The sequence below is a fragment of the Seriola dumerili genome, unplaced genomic scaffold (assembly GCF_002260705.1).
Source record: "Seriola dumerili isolate Sdu_G_001 unplaced genomic scaffold, Sdu_1.0 BDQW01000301.1, whole genome shotgun sequence".
Taxonomy (NCBI): Eukaryota; Metazoa; Chordata; class Actinopteri; order Carangiformes; family Carangidae; genus Seriola; species Seriola dumerili.
This window is the reverse complement of record NW_019174556.1, coordinates 1,453,497-1,472,373: the sequence shown is the minus strand read 5'-3', so window position 1 is coordinate 1,472,373 and position 18,877 is coordinate 1,453,497. Positions and strand designations below refer to the sequence as shown.

General features: G+C 35.4%; 2 protein-coding genes across 4 annotated transcripts; one reads left to right on the top strand and one right to left on the bottom strand.

The window, feature by feature from the left end:
• Positions 1-2,394: 2,394 nt before the first annotated feature.
• Positions 2,395-7,304, bottom strand: LOC111231429 (plasma protease C1 inhibitor-like). Its single transcript, XM_022758515.1, has 11 exons — positions 7,186-7,304; positions 6,789-6,836; positions 6,522-6,630; positions 6,269-6,430; positions 5,837-6,136; positions 5,389-5,604; positions 4,404-4,547; positions 4,043-4,246; positions 3,822-3,961; positions 3,188-3,410; positions 2,395-2,974 (listed from the first exon to the last, which is right to left on the bottom strand). Exons 2-11 carry the CDS (start codon positions 6,834-6,836, stop codon positions 2,727-2,729), a joined length of 1,794 nt encoding a protein of 597 aa, XP_022614236.1. The 5' UTR covers positions 7,186-7,304; the 3' UTR covers positions 2,395-2,726.
• Positions 7,305-7,486: 182 nt separating this feature from the next.
• tmem134 (transmembrane protein 134) lies at positions 7,487-12,747 on the top strand. Of its 3 annotated transcripts, XM_022758521.1 has the most exons (9): positions 7,487-7,735; positions 7,881-7,949; positions 9,596-9,852; positions 9,942-10,009; positions 10,115-10,201; positions 10,292-10,368; positions 11,006-11,050; positions 12,226-12,279; positions 12,390-12,747. In XM_022758521.1, the coding sequence occupies exons 3-9, from the start codon at positions 9,640-9,642 to the stop codon at positions 12,470-12,472; spliced, it is 627 nt and encodes a 208-aa protein (XP_022614242.1). In that variant the 5' UTR covers positions 7,487-7,735; positions 7,881-7,949; positions 9,596-9,639; the 3' UTR covers positions 12,473-12,747. The 3 variants fall into 3 exon arrangements, with proteins under 3 accessions (XP_022614242.1, XP_022614244.1, XP_022614243.1); XM_022758523.1 differs by lacking the exons at positions 7,487-7,735; positions 7,881-7,949 and adding an exon at positions 8,869-9,085; XM_022758522.1 differs by lacking the exons at positions 7,487-7,735; positions 7,881-7,949 and adding an exon at positions 9,113-9,238.
• Positions 12,748-18,877: the final 6,130 nt, after the last annotated feature.

The window sequence follows — 18,877 nt, the reverse complement described above, 5'->3', positions numbered from 1 at the left end:
AAAGCACAAAACGATCCATTCGGTGGATTTGTACCTTTACTGTTTCAGTGTTCTTGTTCTAATGTCTTTTCATTGACTTTCGGTGACAGTGGCTCTCTATACACCTTGACATCGAACATTAACGTGTCGGCATACGTGTGTGCGTGAGGGCTATGAGAATATGAGTGCCTACATCCACTGTCTGTGCAGTGTGTGTCTATCTGTATTCACATCATGCCCCATTCAAAATGTCTCCGTCCAACTTCAGAAGCACAGAGGTGTGAAGAAATAGTAACAAAGGACAAGAAAAGACATACAGGAGAGAAATCCTCCTCCACCACCACCACCACCACCACCACCACCACCATCACCACCACCACCACCACCACAGACCTCAGTGGTGTGAGTGTTCCTGGCTGGACAACACTGAAAAGCCGTCAATCGTGTGTGCCAGACCTTTACCATCTCTCTCTCTCTCCCTTTGCCAGACAGTCATTGAACAACTTGAAGAATGGAATATGTCTTGATACGTAACCTTTGACTGCTCTTTTTTGATGAGTTGTGTCCATGGCAGGCAGTATGGCTATTGCTTTTGGAGGTACCATTTGTACCTTCGCTTCATTCCAGCATTGTGAACCAGATTTCAACAGGATCTAAGCGAGTTTACCTCAGTGATTCCAATTCTGCTCCAGCAGAGTCACAGATGATGTAACATTTTCTTCTTGCAGGGCAATCTCATACCAGTAATGTATTAATTTGAAATTTCAGGCATTTGATTGTTCCTGTTATCTTATCTATCCCCCTAATCCACCTTTACACACCCTCAGAGCCTCTCCCTGTGTGACAAAAAAAAAAAAATGGCTGTAATCTACATCATCCATCAGGGGGAGTTATTTCTGCGATCATTCATCCCATTATTTCTGACCTATTAGATATTAGGTCTATAGTGGCATATATTTAATCATTTGGGCATGAGACAGGACTGGAGGGACTACTGTGCCCATGTCTATGAAACATATGATTGCCTGCTGAGATTAACTGTGTGTAGTTAGTAGAAATGCAGGCATAGAGAACGGAGCCCCCCTATGATATAACCTCAGGAGATAAAATGAGATTACACCCCGTATGGAAACACATTTGGCAGTAGGGGGACAGTGGATAATCACAGACCAGGATCCAAGATACTGATAAGCTATGCTAGATTGCACACTTATTAACTTACATGTGTGTTACGTGCCTTGATGCACAGATCTGCATATTGATAGGGTGTATGGGCTAGCTTGTTGCTGAGCTGTCTAAATGCCTGCCAGGATATCAAATGTATTCCCTCGGTTCATCTATCACTCCTGCTCTGGCCATACACCGGTTCACAAAAGCATACCCACAGTCAGTCAGTGGCCTCCGGGAGTTTTCTAACTGTTGAATCGATCCGGCTGCTCATATTCTTGGTGTCCTTCGACAACCTTGTGAATGTCTCATCGTTGACTGCAAAAAATGGATCCTTCAGTGGTGAATTAGGTTTAGAATTTAAAAAAAAGGGCTTGGGCATTATAAAAGCTTGGGACTAAACTATGTATTGTAACAGTAAGCTTAAACACATTTTCAGTTAGACCTTAAATGACTTTAACAAGAGGGGTTGGGCAAGAATGGTGGGTTTATTCTGTACTTTCTCTATGCACATCAAAACTCCCAGCACGTCAGCAGTGAGATAATCAAACCAAAACAACATGATCATGTTATCCAAGCATCAAAGATGCATTTCTGGGAACACTTTGTTTGGGGATCAGCTGGGTGGAAGTGCCCTAAGAGTTCACGTTTCTGACTGGATCTGTTGGTTTTGTTTACAGTCACCAAATTTTCTGACTCGTGTCTATTGACCCCGCTTAGCTTATGTAATCATTTTTATCTGCAATACGGCTGCATGTTTAGCAATCATCATCAGCTTGTATAATAGAGTGCAACTTTAGCTGATTGTTCTGGATGCTGATGTGTTTACAGTCTATGCCATCCATTCAGTCTCTTGCCATCAGTGTGTATTTGTTTGTGAATACGATGATTCAGGGTATTTTTTTGCTCAGTTGCTGTGCTTTACCAAACGAGCTATTACTTTAAAAAAAAAAAAAAAAAAAAAAAAAAAAACTTTACTGTCACAGATTTTGACACTTGTCTTCCTTAAATTGATATCAGTGGTGATGATGCAGGAGGGCTGAGATGGGAGCGAGATGGGAATTCACTACTGCAGTCCCTGTGTAGTCACTGTCAATGTCAATCACACAGTATGGCTGCCATCCTGTGGTGGGTTTGTGTAACTACTTCGCAAAAATAAATTGAAGCTGTTTCAGTGCTCGTCTGTCTTCCTTTGAATTACAAGTGATCCGCTCAGTGCTCACATCTTCAAAAACATAAGACAGGCAGTATATGTGCATATGTGTTTATTCATCGACATCTTCAAAGACAATCCACATCAAAGCCTGTGTATATGTTTTTGTAAGGCTGTGTATGTTTTTTTAAGACTCTCTTTAGTGAGTACTTTAAGCAATGCTCATACTGAATTTATATTGTTTTATATCAAGTTTCGAAAAATCAGCTGAATTTTCTGAAAAAAATCATAGTAACATTATGAAATGACATGTATTTCACTTATATCAGGCAGCTTTTCTTCACCATATCTTTATTTCTTCTTGTACATGTGCTTGGTTGCATTTCTCCCACTCCCCCCCACCTCCCACCCTCGCTCTTTCTCCTGCTCACGGGTCGGTTACTCTGCCGATAAAGAGTGGCACATTGGCCTGGTCACTCCACAGCAGCAGGATGAAGGGCCGCAGGGCAGAGAAGGAAGGGAAGGAGCGAGAGAACGCCATAGTGGTGAAAGCGCCAGCCTCTACTCCTTGTTCGGTTAGTGTGAGGAAGGCCCTGTGTCTGACATCGTCCAAGACCAGCATGTTGTCAGTGTTGATGCCACACAGGTTGGGCTCCGTGAAGAGGGACGACAGTCCTGTTTTGGGAAAGAGAGAGAAAGCAGGAAGGAAAGCAAAGTAAGTGGATTACATACAGTGAAATCGAGCAGATGGGGAGACATATTTCACAAATGTCTTCTGGCTGCTAGATAAAGTTATACATGAGCTGAAAGCATGGGTGGTATTGAGTATGTGGTAATAAGCAGAACTTGAGTCTGACAGACGGAACAGCACATGAAAGATGAACAAACCTAATTTCTTGATAAGTATGTTCATGTCTGGCTGGTCATCCAGCTTGATTTGGGGCAGAGTAACCTCGATATAGTGAGGAACTGTTGTTTTCATTCCCTCTATCATTTGATGCACAGCTGTGTCTGTCATCCTCTCCTCCACCTGCTGCAGGTCAGTCGCTTTGTTGGAGCGAGGTAGCAGGATGTAGAGACTGCTGTCACCTGTGAGAAGAAACCTTGCCACCTGTTGGCAAAGTAAAAAAAAAAATACAAAAAACAGATGTTTTCAAAGTCTGGCACTGTCCAGATCTCTGATACCTTTATAATGTAAAAAATATTGATGATCTAACTTGAAAAAAGTCCATATTGATGGATTCTTTCACTCAATTATGTGTCTCGATTTGGAGGATAAGCACGCTTTAAATTTTGGAACTACAGTCTCCATAATGCTTTGGGAGCTGCAAACAGGAAAGATAATCTGCCATGGAGAGTACAGTTAGCTGTGAGCCACAACTAGAGCTTAATTTTTTAGCTCATATTTGTTTATATTTGGAAAATTGGTACCATTAAAAGTATGCTGAATCAGTCATTAGCTGCTGTATATAGTATGTAAATGGGTGGGTTACAGTTAGATGTGTGTTAGTGTGTTTGTTACCTGTGCCTTTAGCTCAACCACATATGTCATAACCGCCATGTATCTAGGGTGATAGAGGAGAGGCACCTTTACCAGATCACCATCCAGTTTTGTGAAAAGACCCTTCTTTGGTTTCAGATTAAACTTGACCTTCCATTGACCTGACACACACACATACGCACAGTTATTAGTTTCCACTATACATGCAAATACTCACATTTGTGCGCGCACACTTCACTGACCATTGAAGGAGACAGCGTTGAGCAGGATCATTTGTGTACTGGGTGAAACTGATTCAACCAACTGGGTGATTTTATTTTGGGTTTTATTTGCCACCCAGCTATTGATCATCCGTGTGTTGTCCTCACTGTTTTCCAGCAGCCTGGTGGGCTCCGCTTCGTAGAATTGAATGGACTGGTTAGCAAAGGACTCGGCCAGATTCATTTCTAAGGAAAAGAACAAAGAAACTATGATGAGCTACAGAGATAAAAATCCATTTATTTTTTGTATGCACTCAGAATCTCTGCATCTTTATCTCTGATTGCATTTCTCTTCACAGAGTGGCCATTTTGTGCACTTCACAGTGTGATAGCAGTACAGTACGTGGGTTATAGTAGATCTGAGAAGCCAGCTGCAAGGAGCCAACCAGCTTCTCTCTCAGCTTCTTCATCTGGAAGTGAATGCAGTGGAAGTCGTGAGGCACACAGACTGCCCTCTCAATGGCTTTGCGAGTGGTATCCCTTGCCCCTGAAAGTATCACAACAAAGAAGAGACAATATAAAATACAGATAATATAGATAGATAATATAGAAAGACACATACTTTAGAGTGGTAAAGAAAGCTGCAAGGTTTAAAATAAGTAGAAGAAAAGCTACTGTGACATTTAAAAGTGAGAAAAGTTTTATGTAAATTCCAAGTTATATAGACATTTTCTTGTCCACAGAAAACAAAGGGATTATGTTGCTTTTTCGACCAAAGAATCTTAAAGGCCAAGGCTGGCGTCATTCTATATGTTTCTTTCTGTCAACAAATGCTATGAAGCAACCAAAATGAATAATTTGGTTGTACATCTCACAATATCCTCTAGCTCCCGCAGCCTGTCTGGGGCACTCAGCTGCACGCCTACAGTATTTGTTCCTACTGGAGATCTGAATATATGAAAACAAAAAATATTATATAAACAAAAAATAAATTAGCTGGGCACTGTAGATATTTACATTTTTTAAATTGTAAAATTGTGTGAACTATCTTCAGTCGTAGATAGTGTATGTGGGATCAACTCATCAACTTGGGATCACTTTAATTGTAATGGAGAAACAGATCATACACTGAGTCTGTGTGGTTCAATGATGTGTTTTTAAAATATTTTTGGACATGAATGGAGCTCTTTGGCATAGAGGAATCAGATATATCGGGCATTAAACATACAGGCAATACTTTAACAATTCATTGATGGTTTTTAGTTTTTTCATGGGATTTGTTGATAATAAAAAATGTGGAATATCACCAGACTTTAAGAATATTTAAGAATAACTAAGAGTTGTTAAATTGATAAAAGCAAATAAGGGACTTGCTTCCCTTTTCATACCTAGCAACAAATGGGAGAGTGCTGCATTGATGCTGATGGGAGAAATGAGCAAGTTGCTAGAAGGATATGACCCTCTGAGGTAAGAATAGAGCTTCATGGAAAACTCTGCCATGGACTCTTGCAGCATGGGTTCCCCTGTGCGACTGTCCTCGTCCTGGCACGGCTCCCATGCTCTGGGGAACTTCTCGCAGGAGAAAGGAGGTTTGGTAGGAACAACTAAAAGAAAGTTAAGCAAATGGTTAAAAATGCTCATAACTGTTGTACCATCTTTTTAAAACAATACCTACACATGGTCAGAAATGAGATTTTACTGTACGTTAAGGCTCTTTGCTATTAAAATTAATACTCAAGCTTGGTTGTTTTGACATTTACTGTAAGAATTAATGGTTACAAATTACATGGACTGTGCAGTATCATTGCAGCGTATAGAAAAGGTTGCCAAACCTACCTTCAACAATAATGTGTATGGTGCTGAGCCTTTCCCCATCTACAGATTCACAATGGTAAATTCCAGCATCCTCCATGACAGTGTCTTTGATAAGGATGGTCTGATCATTGTCAAGTGGATAAAGCAGGCTTAGTCTCGTTGTGTCATCTGTATCGTCTTCAGGATTCAGCTGTGTCCTCCCGACAGGGTCCGTCTTTTTGAACCAGAGTGCATTGGCCATGACTTGGCTGCTGGGTGGGAAGTGGCATGGGAGGTGCACATCTGAGCCTCGGTTTACCTTGATGGTAATGTCAAGTAATGCTGTAGTGAAAAACACAAATAAGTCAACCTCTTTTGGATACAAGCTTTTTCTTGGTTCTTTCACATGTCAATTTAAATCAAAACCAAATAAACAATGCATGTATGTAAGATAAAGATAGGTGCGTATCTCACCAACAACCGTGATATTGTATGTCTTTATTATCTCCGTATTGCTCTCCTTCACAAAACACGCATACTCGCCCTCGTTGGCAGGAGTTACAGGGGATATAGACAGATACAAGCCATCCTTTTTAACTCTAAGTGAGTGATGTGGCTCCTCACTTACATCCTTACCTGTATTAAGAAAAAGATCAAACGGTATAAATATATAAGTGTATACTTTTGCAACACAGTGAGAACAGTGATGATAGAAATATAATAAGACCATTGAATATCCAGGTGATGGTGGATCCAGTGGAGTCAGGTTGGGGTGAGAAACATGGCAGCTCCAGGGTGGAACCAGATATCACCCTGAGATTTGAGCATGATGAAAACTGAACAGAAACAAAGTGTCAAATATCTGATACAAAGGTGATGAATCAAAGAGTCAAGAAGGCTGAGGTTTAAGGACTTTTGTCATCTATTCAATATGGAACATATTGGTGAACATTCTGCCTGAGTAATAAATTTGACATTTCTCAGGAAAGTTTACCTCAAAAATGAGCTGCAGCAAGAGGCAAAGTATGGCCTGTAGTCTCATCTTCAGCGGAGCACAGAGCAGAGGGAGTAAAATAAGATTAGCAAGTAGATGGAGTTGTTTTGCAAGTGAAGATTTCAAAATGATTATGGCATCAAGCCGGAAGAAAGATCAATATATGGCGCAACCTGTGAAACAGTGATATTCCCTACCATTAAAACTTTTCAAAATTAGATCACTTATCTCTGACTTCTACTTTCAATAAAAAACACCTTACACAGAGATCAATCCCATCCAGCTTCAGGAGGTAAATTACTGTTGTTTATAGCAGTATAGCATAATATAATGTAATAATATTTCTTCAGTTCAGCGATTAAACAACAAAAAGTCAAAAAAACATTAAATAACTTACATCTCTTCAATTTCCAAGTGTATCCAAATTCAGTAACGGCACTAGTTTTTACCAGTAATGTTTCTGCCACATCAAACCACTGTTCACTCGTTCTCCCCCTGACTGTCTGCTCCAGTAAACTGTAACCAATGACTAATCCGTGTTTGTTGGTTTAGAGATGTTTGTGTTTGCATAATGCAGGTCTTCTGACTTTCTGGAAACCACATGATTTCACATGTTGGCAACAAATACAAAGTGGGATGATTTATATTCCTGTGATTACTTTTCTGTCATTTCATGTATTTATGCAATGCAGCGATATATTATTGTATTACTTAGGATATCAGTGCTTAAATCCAGGTTATATCATCAGTTATAGCTACTCAGTCTTGACAAGTGGAACATAGTTATGAGTTACTGGGGGTGGACTAGCAGTTTCACTCATTTTTGGCTCATTTTGAATTTGCATAATAAAATGTTTTTGCCTGAAGTGTTTTACATAATTTGATTTTGCCAAAGGTTGCACAGGATAATAAACACAGACATGAACATAGTGGAAGGAAAACACAAGGTGAGTTTTTGCTAATTGGCAGAAAACAGTGTTGTCACATGTATGACATGATGTATAATTAAATTTCAAAGTTATGGAGTCAAAGTGACAAAAGTGAAGTGTTTTTATGGAAACATTAAATGAATTTGTGCTTTATTTTCTTCAGTTTTTTATTTATATTTTCGAGTGTATTGGCCTTATCGTGATCCCACATTGGAGGTTTACCAGTTTACCAGTAAGTATAATTGTTTTTCCCACTGTTGTCACAGCTTTCATTTTGTTCTTAATGTTTCAGAAGGCAACCTTTACTCCATCTTCTCTCGTGTAAATTCTAGCAATTTTAAAATAGGAAAAAATCAAATATTCTTCTGCATATAATATCTTATCAAATTCTACATTTAAAAAATTGTTAATACATTAATAAAAATAAACCTGTGTTGTCAACTACTCTTCATATAATTTCAATAAATAATATTTGATTTTTATTGATGAAGTCAATAAATCTCTTATTCACCACTATGAGTTAGCCTTTCTCTCATATATTCAGTACATGACAAGCAGAGGTGGAAAAAGTAGCAATACAACAATGTAAGAAATACTCCATACCAAGCGAATCCTGCATTCAAGATCCAGTTTAACAAAAACACATTTGCAAAATGTACTTAAAGTACCAAAAAAAACCCCTACTTATTATACAGTCCTATTATAGAGCCCTAAGCCTCCAATGTACAAGTCGAACATTTTCTTAAAGATATATAACAAGTGGTGCGAGGTATGGAAGAGTGCAAGTTACTTCAAATACATACAGGTTACTATCTGAAATTAACTTTTTTAACAAAGCATTGTATTTTGCAAACATATCATAGTTTATTTTAGGTAAAAATCTGAAAACTGACTATATGTGTTAGATAAATTTAAATAGTACAATATTAGTAGTACTTAGCCTACAGTAATTGATCATCATCTATCACGATCTACTGGATCATCATACTGTAGTGTTGGCCAGTTGGGTTAAATATGCTTATCATCATTAAACTATTGTTAACAGGTGAATTAGAGTTTAGGTGACTTTTTCCTCTTATGTAAGTTAGTGGATCGATCGAAAACTCGACCTTCGATTGAACGGGCTGACTCCGGGGGAGAGCTTTGGGCGTAATCAGTCGTGTGCAATCGAGAGCCGGGAGTTAAAAAAAAAAGAGAAAGGAAGAGGTCCGAAACTTTTTGAGAGCCTTTCTTTACATTCAAGAACAAAACAAACCGTAGTAGGAAAGCTTTCTATAGAATTGTCACAGAGTGTTCAAACATGTGACCCGTCTCTAAGCAACGTGGTGTCGAGTTTCGCCTCGCTGGAGAAAAGAGTTACTCAAGACAGTAAGTTTTCCTCCTGGTCATCTGATCGACTAGCGGAAATAGCACAAACAATGGCAGAGAGCAACAACAGAGCCAGCTACCCGCTTGTTCATTTTAGCCAACTTTGGTCCCAATCTGCTCAGTTGTGTCGGCCAAGTTCAGGCAGTTTTGCAGGTATTTTCCGACTTAATGGTATACTCGTTTTTTTTGTTGCTATTTTCAGAGTGGTTAACTGTACTACATGTGTGATAATGAGCTCAAAACTTAAACGTGCTTTAACCCATTTGAAGAGAAAGCAGCAACAAAAATTAAACGTCGATAAGCCAACTTTTTACTTTATACTCAATAATTCCACTTATTTTGTTTTGCAAGGCAGGAAACTGTAGCTGGCTGCAGTGTAGCAGAATAGTTCAAGTAGAAAATGAATAAATGATATCAGTCAATCAATAAATGATACCATGAGATGTTTCTCTTTTATAGCTTTGACTGCAGGCATTGTGAGCAACATTGATTTTTCCTCTTTGCCCACAGTGAGCATCAAGCCACAGGACCTCAGGGTGTAAGAGGCAATCACCATGGCAACGCAGTTTAGTATTGATGATGCCTTTGTGTTGGAGGGAGATGAGGAGGGAGCTGTGTCAGACGGAGAGACAGAGGGATGGAGGGGCAGAGACAAGGACAGAGAAGCAGGCGAGATGACATTTGGTCCTCTATCTTTCTCTAAACCTCAGACTCATCCCTCTCCCGCTGCGGCCAGCTCCCCTGAACACAGTAACCTGAAGTATCAGGTACACATGCACCTTCTGTGTGTACAAACATGAAGCTAAAAGTTGTTTACTTGAAAATGCAACTCTTTTATCATCTGCCATTTCTTTAGAATCTGGAAAATGAAGATGCTTTGGGCAACAATGGCAATTCCTCTTTCAATAACTTCTTCAAAATCAGGTAGGTCTTACGACTATAACTTTTGATGTGATATTGTTTTTTTTTCTTCCTTTGCCTTCATGTGGTTTAAGTGTGAGATAAAGTCTGTTTCTGCTCTCTCCACAGTGACCCAGCAACTCTGTCTTACTGCAGCTCCCAGTGGTCCTTCAGCACCTTGAGTTCTGTCACGCAGCTTTCTGCACACTGCTGCGGGTGAGTTCAAACAACTGATACACACACTCACACACTCTCAAACAGAATCAACAACAAACACAGTTACTTTAAGAAAAATGTGTTGCTCAGGTGGGTGTCCCATCCGCTGGTGAAGAAAAACAGAAGAGTTGTTCTGGCTTCATTCCTTCTCCTCATCACTGGAGTTGGTGAGTCTTTAGCACAAGTGTTTCTCACTCATCAAATATAAAATATCCAGCCAGAATATTCTGATGTGATTATATGACTTTTTCCTTCTTTCTTTCTTCTGCTGCTGTTTTTGTCATGTTTTCCTAGATTTTTTTTTTTCTTACTTGACGACAGTAATAATGTCTGGCTGTAATGGCTCTCACCCTTTAAAACTCCTTTGTATGAGCTGCTCAAAATGTAGATGGTTTAGTAATTGGATGAAACTCATAAAATTACAGTTAAACGGCTACAATCTAAAATGAATATTTGAAAAGCACAGAAACTCTTATATGATAAAAGGGCACTTTATATGAAGCTCTAGATGTGCTCCATTATTTTGACATAAACATACTGCTTCAGATAGTTTTCCAATTTATTACCAGGTAGTTTGTTCAGTGTTGTGTCAGTCAGTGACATGCCTGGCCCTTCACTCACTGAACTTTGTCCCCTTGTTTATCCTCTGTGTACAACTAATTCTTGCCAGAGTTAACAAAACTAATGAAAAAAAAGTGTGAAATACTTTATAGATATATACCCAGTGGGGTCCAAAAGTCTGAGACCATTCTCCCATTCATGGTCTACTGTATATACTGATGCTACTGTATTGTTTCTTTTTAGCTCTTATTTTCACAGGTGTTGTCATACAGCTGAATCCAAATGCAGGTAAGAAGGACAAATTTATTTGATTTCTGTGTACAGAAATGACACAATCGATCTGTTTGTCCAAATCCAAGAGAATTAGTCTAAAAAGTATTTAAAGAGAACACACTGTCGTGTGAGCTGACAGAGAAAAGTAGCAAAAGAAACATTTTACTGACAAATTGAAGTAGTTACCAAATCATCAATCAATCAAGAAATAAACATTCTTCAACAAAATACTGACTCTTAAAAGGAATAAATTGAGAAAAGAATTCTCTATTTAATTATACTAATTTACAAATGACATATAATGAATATGTCTTTGTCTTTCTGTGTATTTAAATGCTTGTAATTCAGAACTTTACAGTTTTAGAGTCTATGAATGTGGATTTTGCACACAAACATATTGTAGCTTGGCGGCTCTCTGAGTAATCTTGTCTTTATATTGTCCCTGTGCCACCATGACACTGGGTTGGTGGTGAAGAAGCACCCATTTTTAAAGGCCAAAGTTCTTTAGATGACATAGCGCACTGTTTCCCAACCCTGCACTCAAGGTCAATCTGTTCCATTTGTCTACTTTTACAACTGGTGTTAAGAAATAGAGCTGGAGAAACAAAAACATGTAGGACTGGTCAGCCTGTGGGTTGTAGATGAGGATCATGATTTTTGATTATTCAGAAGATGGCAAAAGTTGAAAATGAAATGACTTGTATGGTGTGTAATTGCACATGTTGTTGATGTTGCCAACACCCAACCTATACTGTACAAGTAGTATTACTTAATAACTGTAAGTGAACTCTTCGGACAACTAAATTGCAGTTTGCAACAATGCCTGGAATGAGTAATTGTATTTGTAGGATTAACTTCAATGTTTTGAAAGAAAGAAAGAAATTACTGTACAGTAATTACTGTAAGGATATTTTCCAAGTCACAGTATGGTTGACTTTGTTACCATTACACAGGGCTAGGCTAGTTGTTTCCCCCGTTTCCAGTCTTTATGCTAAGACAAGCAAATCTTCCGATGGCTGTAGCTTCACATTTACTGTACAGACTTGAGATTGGTATCGATCTCCTCATGTAACTCCGGGCAGGAAAGCAAAAAAATATATTTCCAAAAATGTTGAACTGTTCCTTTAATGTATTGTTGCACTGATTAGTATTTGCGAGTGTGTCTTTAACTAATGAAACTGTCATTACAGGGGTATCGAGTGCTATTTTCTTTGTTCCCGGATTTCTTCTCTTCATCCCTGGAGGTAAATTGATCATTTACTTCTTAGAACTTCTTTTGCATGCCTTTTGGCTGCACCAATAAACACATGCTTTGTTTTGACATTAACAGTTTAATTCCCTGTATGTCCTTCAGTGTACCATGTGATATACATCAGCTGTGCTGTCCGTGGAAGAAGAGGCTTCAAATTGTTCTACTTACCTTATTTTGAAAAATGACATTTTATGACACACTACATTTCTCTGTTTGTTATCTTAAAATGAATTGTATTTTGTCACTTGTAACAAAAATATATTGTCACATTTCACATTCTTTTTTCCTTGTCATTGTAATGACCACTACTAATTTAACCACTCAGTACCTTGAGTATGTTTCCACTACATGAACTGACATTGTTGTACGTGTACATGAAAAAGAAGGAGATTGGTCTCGCCTGTGTTTTCTATGTGTGAATAATGACTGTGAAATTACAATAAAACTTTTGTATATTTTATTTTTTTGAGTGAGTAGTTCAAGTGAGGAAAAATCTATCACAATTTATGTGTTAAAGAACTGAAAAGTTGCCTCCATGAACTGTACTAAAATCCTGTACTGCAGATCTTAGAGTGGATTGTCCTTATACAGTCACCTTTTTAACAGAAGTGCATTCACTTACTGTTGTTTTGGATGTAAACTTATATTTGAATTTAAGAAGCAAGAGGTATAACAAGTGTTTGTGTACTGGGCTTTCAATTGTTTTATGAGTTTGCCATGGCTACATAGTTTGGTAATTGGTTACCAGAAAAGAAAAAAAGTGGTTTTAGAAAACAGATTAAAATTAAACTGGTGCCACTTGTGCACCAGTTCCATGCACACCTTCCTGCTAATCAGAAACATATGGAGGTAGATTTCTTTCAATATTATTTGTGTGAACAGATGAACAGTCCATGTGTAAATGTGTAATCTGTAAATAAAAAACACCTTCTACAAGTATGAAAAATAATTTTGCTAATTCACAAAAATATCTTGCAAATGTAAAATGGATTTGCAGATACACAAACAAATTCCACAAATAAAAAAATGATCTGTGAATACATTCAATTAATTTACAAATAAATGAAAAGCATTTATGAATATTTTCATTTAACATTTACAACTTTCAAAAAGCATTTGTGGATCGCAGTTTTATGCTTGTCGATTTCAATTTTAAAGACACTGAGTTTTGAAACAAACTTTCCGCGAGTTTATATGTTATAAACTTATATCTTCATATATCCAGAGGATGTATATGTCATAACAATATGTCTTCTTATAAATGACACACGGTAACATCACTCTTGATATAAGGACAAATATGTTATATATATATGACAGTATACTGAGGCATAAATAGTTATAGTATAATAAGGCATAATAAATCATAGTATAATGAGGCATTAGGGTCAACAATTAAACTAATGTCCATGTCTCTGGACTGCAGGCCCAGAGTTTGAACCCAGAACCTTCTCAATGTGAGGCAACCATTGTAATACCGTGCCACCCCATGACAAACTCATAGTGTAGTAAGGCAAAAAAAACAAAACATCGTAGTATAGTAAGACATATGAATGTCGTGGTATAATAAGGCATGAAAAGCAATAGTATAGTAAGGCATTAAAAATAATAGTATAACAAGGCATAAAATAGTCATAAAAACGTCATGAGGCATAAAACATCGTAAATAGGTCATGGTATATTAAGACATAGAAATATAAGAACATAATATGGTGAGGCATAAAACGTCATGTAGACGTCATAGTACAGTAACGCATAAAACATATAAAAGCATGAAATGTCAAAAAACATCAAAGTATAGTAAGGCATAAAAATGCCAAAAAACGTCATTTTATAAGAAGGCATAAAACATCATTGTATATTAATTCATGAAATGTAATAAAAATGCCATAGTATAGTAAGTTAAATGTTTAAAATGTTAAAAAAAAAATAAAAAAACGTTATCGTATAGTAAGGCATAAAATGTCATTGTATATTAAGGCATAAAATATCATAAAATCGTATTAGTATACTAAGCTATTTAACGTCATAGTTTATTAAGGAATAAAAATGTCATACTATACTACGGCTTGAAAATATAAGTAAGAAATATAATGTCAAAAAAACATCATAGTATACTAAGGCATAAGAGGTCATAGTATATTAAGGCATGAAACGTCAAAAAACATCATAGTATATTGAGGCACACAACATCATAAAAACATCATAGTATATTGAGGCATAAAAGGTCATAAAAACATCACAGTATGGTAAGAAGTAAAACGACTTAGTATAGTAAGGCATAAAAATGTCAAAAAACATTATACTATATTAAAGCATAAAAGGTCATAAAAACGTCATAGTATGGTAAGGAATAAAACGACATAATATAGTAAGGCATAAAAATGCCAAAAAAACGTCATAGTATAATATGGCATAAAATGTCAAAAAACAACACTGTATAATAAGGCATAAAAATGTCAAAAAACGTCATAGTATATTAAGGCATAAAAGGTCATAAAAATGTCATAGTATGGCAAGGAATACAACGACATAGTGTAGAAAGGTATAAAAATTTCAAAAAACGCAATAGCACAGTATGGCACAAAATGTCAAAAACACATCATAGTATATTAAGGCATAAAAGTTCATAGAAATGTCATAGTATGGCAAGGAATACAACAACATAGTATATTAAGGCATAGAAATGTCAAAAAATGTCATAGTTTAGTATTGCAGAAAAATGCAAAAAAAAAGTCATAGTATAGTAAGGCATAAAACGTCAGAAAAACTTCATGGTATATTATGGCATAAAAGGTCATAAAAATGTCATAGTATGGCAAGGAATACAACGACATAGTGTAGAAAGGTATAAAAATTTCAAAAAATGCAATAGCACAGTATGGCACAAAATGTCAAAAAAGTCTTAAAAAGCTCATTGTATAGTAAGACATAGTATAGTAAGGCATAAAAATGCCAAGAAATGTCATACTATAGTATGGCAAAAAAAATGTTAAAAAACGTCATATTATAGTATGGCATAAAAACGTCAAAAAAACATCAGAGTATATTGTGGCATAAAAGGTCATGAAAACATCACAGTATGGAAAGGAATACAACGACATAGTGTAGAAAGGTATAAAAATGCCAAGAAATGTCATAGTATAGTATGGCATGAAATGTCAAAAAAACATCACAGTATATTAAGGCACAAAAAGTCTTAAAAACCTCATTGTATCGTAAGACATTAGACGACATAGTATAGTAAGGCATAAAAATGCCAGGAAATGTCATACTATAGTATGGCATAAAAATGTTAAAAAACATCATAGTATAGTATGGCATAAAACATAGAAAAAACATAGTATATTAAGGCATAAAAGGTCATAAAAATGTCATAGTATGGCAAGGAATACAACAACATAGTATGTTAAGGCATAGGAATGTCAAAAAATTTCATACTTTGGTATGGCATAAAAATGTTAAAAAACGTCATAGTATAGTATGGCATAAAATGTCAAAAAAACATCATAGTATATTATGGCATTAAAGGTTATAAAAATGTCATCGTATGCAAAGGAATACAATGACATAGTGTAGAAAGGTATAAAAATGCCAAGAAATGTCATAGTATAGTATGGCATAAAATGTCAAAAAAAACATCACAGTATATTAAGGAACAAAAAGTCTTAAAAACCTCATTGTATGGTAAGACATTAGACGACATAGTATAGTAAGGCATAAAAATGCCAAGAAATGTCATTTTATAGTATGGCATAAAAATGTTAAAAAACATTATAGTGTAGTATGGCATAAAACATCAAAAAAAAATCATAGTATATTAAGGCATAAAAGTTCATAAAAATGTCATAGTATGGCAAGGAATACAACAACATAGTATGTTAAGGCATAGAAATGTCAAAAAATTTCATAGTTTAGTATGGCATAAAAATGTTAAAAAAACGTCATAGTATAGTATGGCATAAAACGACAAAAAAACATCATGGTATATTATGGCATAAAAGGTCATAAAAACGTCGTAGTATGGCAAGGAATACAACAACATAGTGTAGAAAGGTATAAAAATTTCAAAAAACGCAATAGTATAGTATGGCACAAGATATCAAAAACACATTATAGTATATTAAGGTATAAAAGGTCCTAAAAACCTCATTGTATGCTAAGACATAAGATGACATAGTACAGAAAGGTATAAAAATGCCAAGAAAAGTCATACTATAGTATGGCATAAAAATGTCAAAAAACGTCATAGTATAGTATGGCATAAAACATAAAAAAAAAAAACATAGTATATTAAGGCATAAAAGGTCATAAAAATGTCATAGTATGACAAGGAATACAACAACATAGTATGTTAAGGCATAGAAATGTCAAAAAATTTCATAGTTTAGTATGGCAGAAAAATGCAAAAAAACGTCATAGTATAGTATGGCATAAAATGTCAAAAAAACATCATGGTATATTATGGCATAAAAGGTCATAAAAACTTCATAGTATGTCAAGGAATACAACAACATAGTATGTTAAGGCGTAAAATGTCAAAAAATTTCATAGTTTAGTATGGCAGAAAAATGCAAAAAAAACGTCATAGTATAGTATGGCATGAAATGTCAAAAAAAATCATGGTATATTATGGCATAAAAGGTCATAAAAACATCATAGTATGCCAAGAAAAACAACGACATAGTGTAGAAAGGTATAAAAATGCCAAGAAACATCATAGTATAGTATGGCACTAAATGTCAAAAAACATCACAGTATAGTATGGCATAAAAATGTTAAAAAATGTCACAGTATATTAAGGCATAAAAGATCATAAAAATGTCATTGTACAGCAAGGAATCCATACACATAGTATATTACGGTACAAAATGGCAAAAAACATCATAGTATAGTATGGCATAATAATGCAAAAAAAACGTCATAGTATATTAAGGCATAAAAGGTCATAAAAATGTCATAGTATGTCAAGGAATACAAAGACATAGTATGTTATAGCATAGAAATGTCAAAAAATGTCATAGTTTAGTATGGCAGAAAAATGCAAAAAAAACGTCATAGTATAGTATGGCATAAAACGTCAAAAAAACATCATGGTATATTATGGCATAAAAGGTCATAAAAACATCATAGTATGGCACGGAATACAACGACATAGTGTAGAAAGGTATAAAAATGTCAAAAAACGCAAAAGTATAGTATGGCACAAAATGTCAAAAACACATCATAGTATTTTAAGGTATAATAGGTCTTAAAAACCTCATAGTATGCTAAGACATAAGATAACATAGTATATTAAGGCATAAAAATGCCAAGAAATGTCATACTATAGTATGGCATAAAAATGTTAAAAAACGTCATAGTATAGTATGGCATAAAACGTCAAAAAAACATCATGGTATATTATGGCATAAAAGGTCATAAAAATGTCATAGTATGGCAAGGAATATAATGACATAGTGTAGAAAGGTATAAAAATTTCAAAAAACGCAATAGTATAGTATGGCACAAGATATCAAAAACACATTATAGTATATTAAGGTATAAAAGGTCCTAAAAACCTCATTGTATGCTAAGACATAAGACGACATAGTACAGAAAGGCATAAAAATGCCAAGAAAAGTCATACTATAGTATGGCATAAAAATGTCAAAAAACGTCATAGTATAGTATGGCATAAAACATAAAAAAAAAAACATAGTATATTAAGGCATAAAAGGTCATAAAAATGTCATAGTATGACAAGGAATACAACAACATAGTATGTTAAGGCATAGATATGTCAAAAAATTTCATAGTTTAGTATGGCAGAAAAATGTTAAAAAACGTCATAGTATAGTATGGCATAAAATGTCAAAAAAACATCATGGTATATTATGGCATAAAAGGTCATAAAAACTTCATAGTATGTCAAGGAATACAACAACATAGTATGTTAAGGCGTAAAATGTCAAAAAATTTCATAGTTTAGTATGGCAGAAAAATGCAAAAAAAACGTCATAGTATAGTATGGCATGAAATGTCAAAAAAAATCATGGTATATTATGGCATAAAAGGTCATAAAAACATCATAGTATGCCAAGAAAAACAACGACATAGTGTAGAAAGGTATAAAAATGCCAAGAAACATCATAGTATAGTATGACACTAAATGTCAAAAAACATCACAGTATAGTATGGCATAAAAATGTTAAAAAATGTCACAGTATATTAAGGCATAAAAGATCATAAAAATGTCATTGTACAGCAAGGAATCCATACACATAGTATATTACGGTACAAAATGGCAAAAAACATCATAGTATAGTATGGCATAATAATGCAAAAAAAACGTCATAGTATATTAAGGCATAAAAGGTCATAAAAATGTCATAGTATGTCAAGGAATACAAAGACATAGTATGTTATAGCATAGAAATGTCAAAAAATGTCATAGTTTAGTATGGCAGAAAAATGCAAAAAAAACGTCATAGTATAGTATGGCATAAAACGTCAAAAAAACATCATGGTATATTATGGCATAAAAGGTCATAAAAACATCATAGTATGGCACGGAATACAACGACATAGTGTAGAAAGGTATAAAAATG

Coding starts and splice junctions, on each gene's coding strand:
- tmem134 (XM_022758521.1), top strand. CDS start 9,640: ATGGCAACGCAGTTTAGTATTGATGATGCCTTTGTGTTGGAGGGAGAT. Junction 10,010..10,114: donor AATAACTTCTTCAAAATCAG/GTAGGTCTTACG, acceptor CTCTCTCCACAG/TGACCCAGCAACTCTGTCTT. Junction 10,202..10,291: donor CTTTCTGCACACTGCTGCGG/GTGAGTTCAAAC, acceptor TGTGTTGCTCAG/GTGGGTGTCCCATCCGCTGG.
- LOC111231429 (XM_022758515.1), bottom strand. CDS start 6,836: ATGAGACTACAGGCCATACTTTGCCTCTTGCTGCAGCTCATTTTTGAG. Junction 6,137..6,268: donor ATACAATATCACGGTTGTTG/GTGAGATACGCA, acceptor TTTTCACTACAG/CATTACTTGACATTACCATC. Junction 2,975..3,187: donor CATACTTATCAAGAAATTAG/GTTTGTTCATCT, acceptor TTCCCAAAACAG/GACTGTCGTCCCTCTTCACG.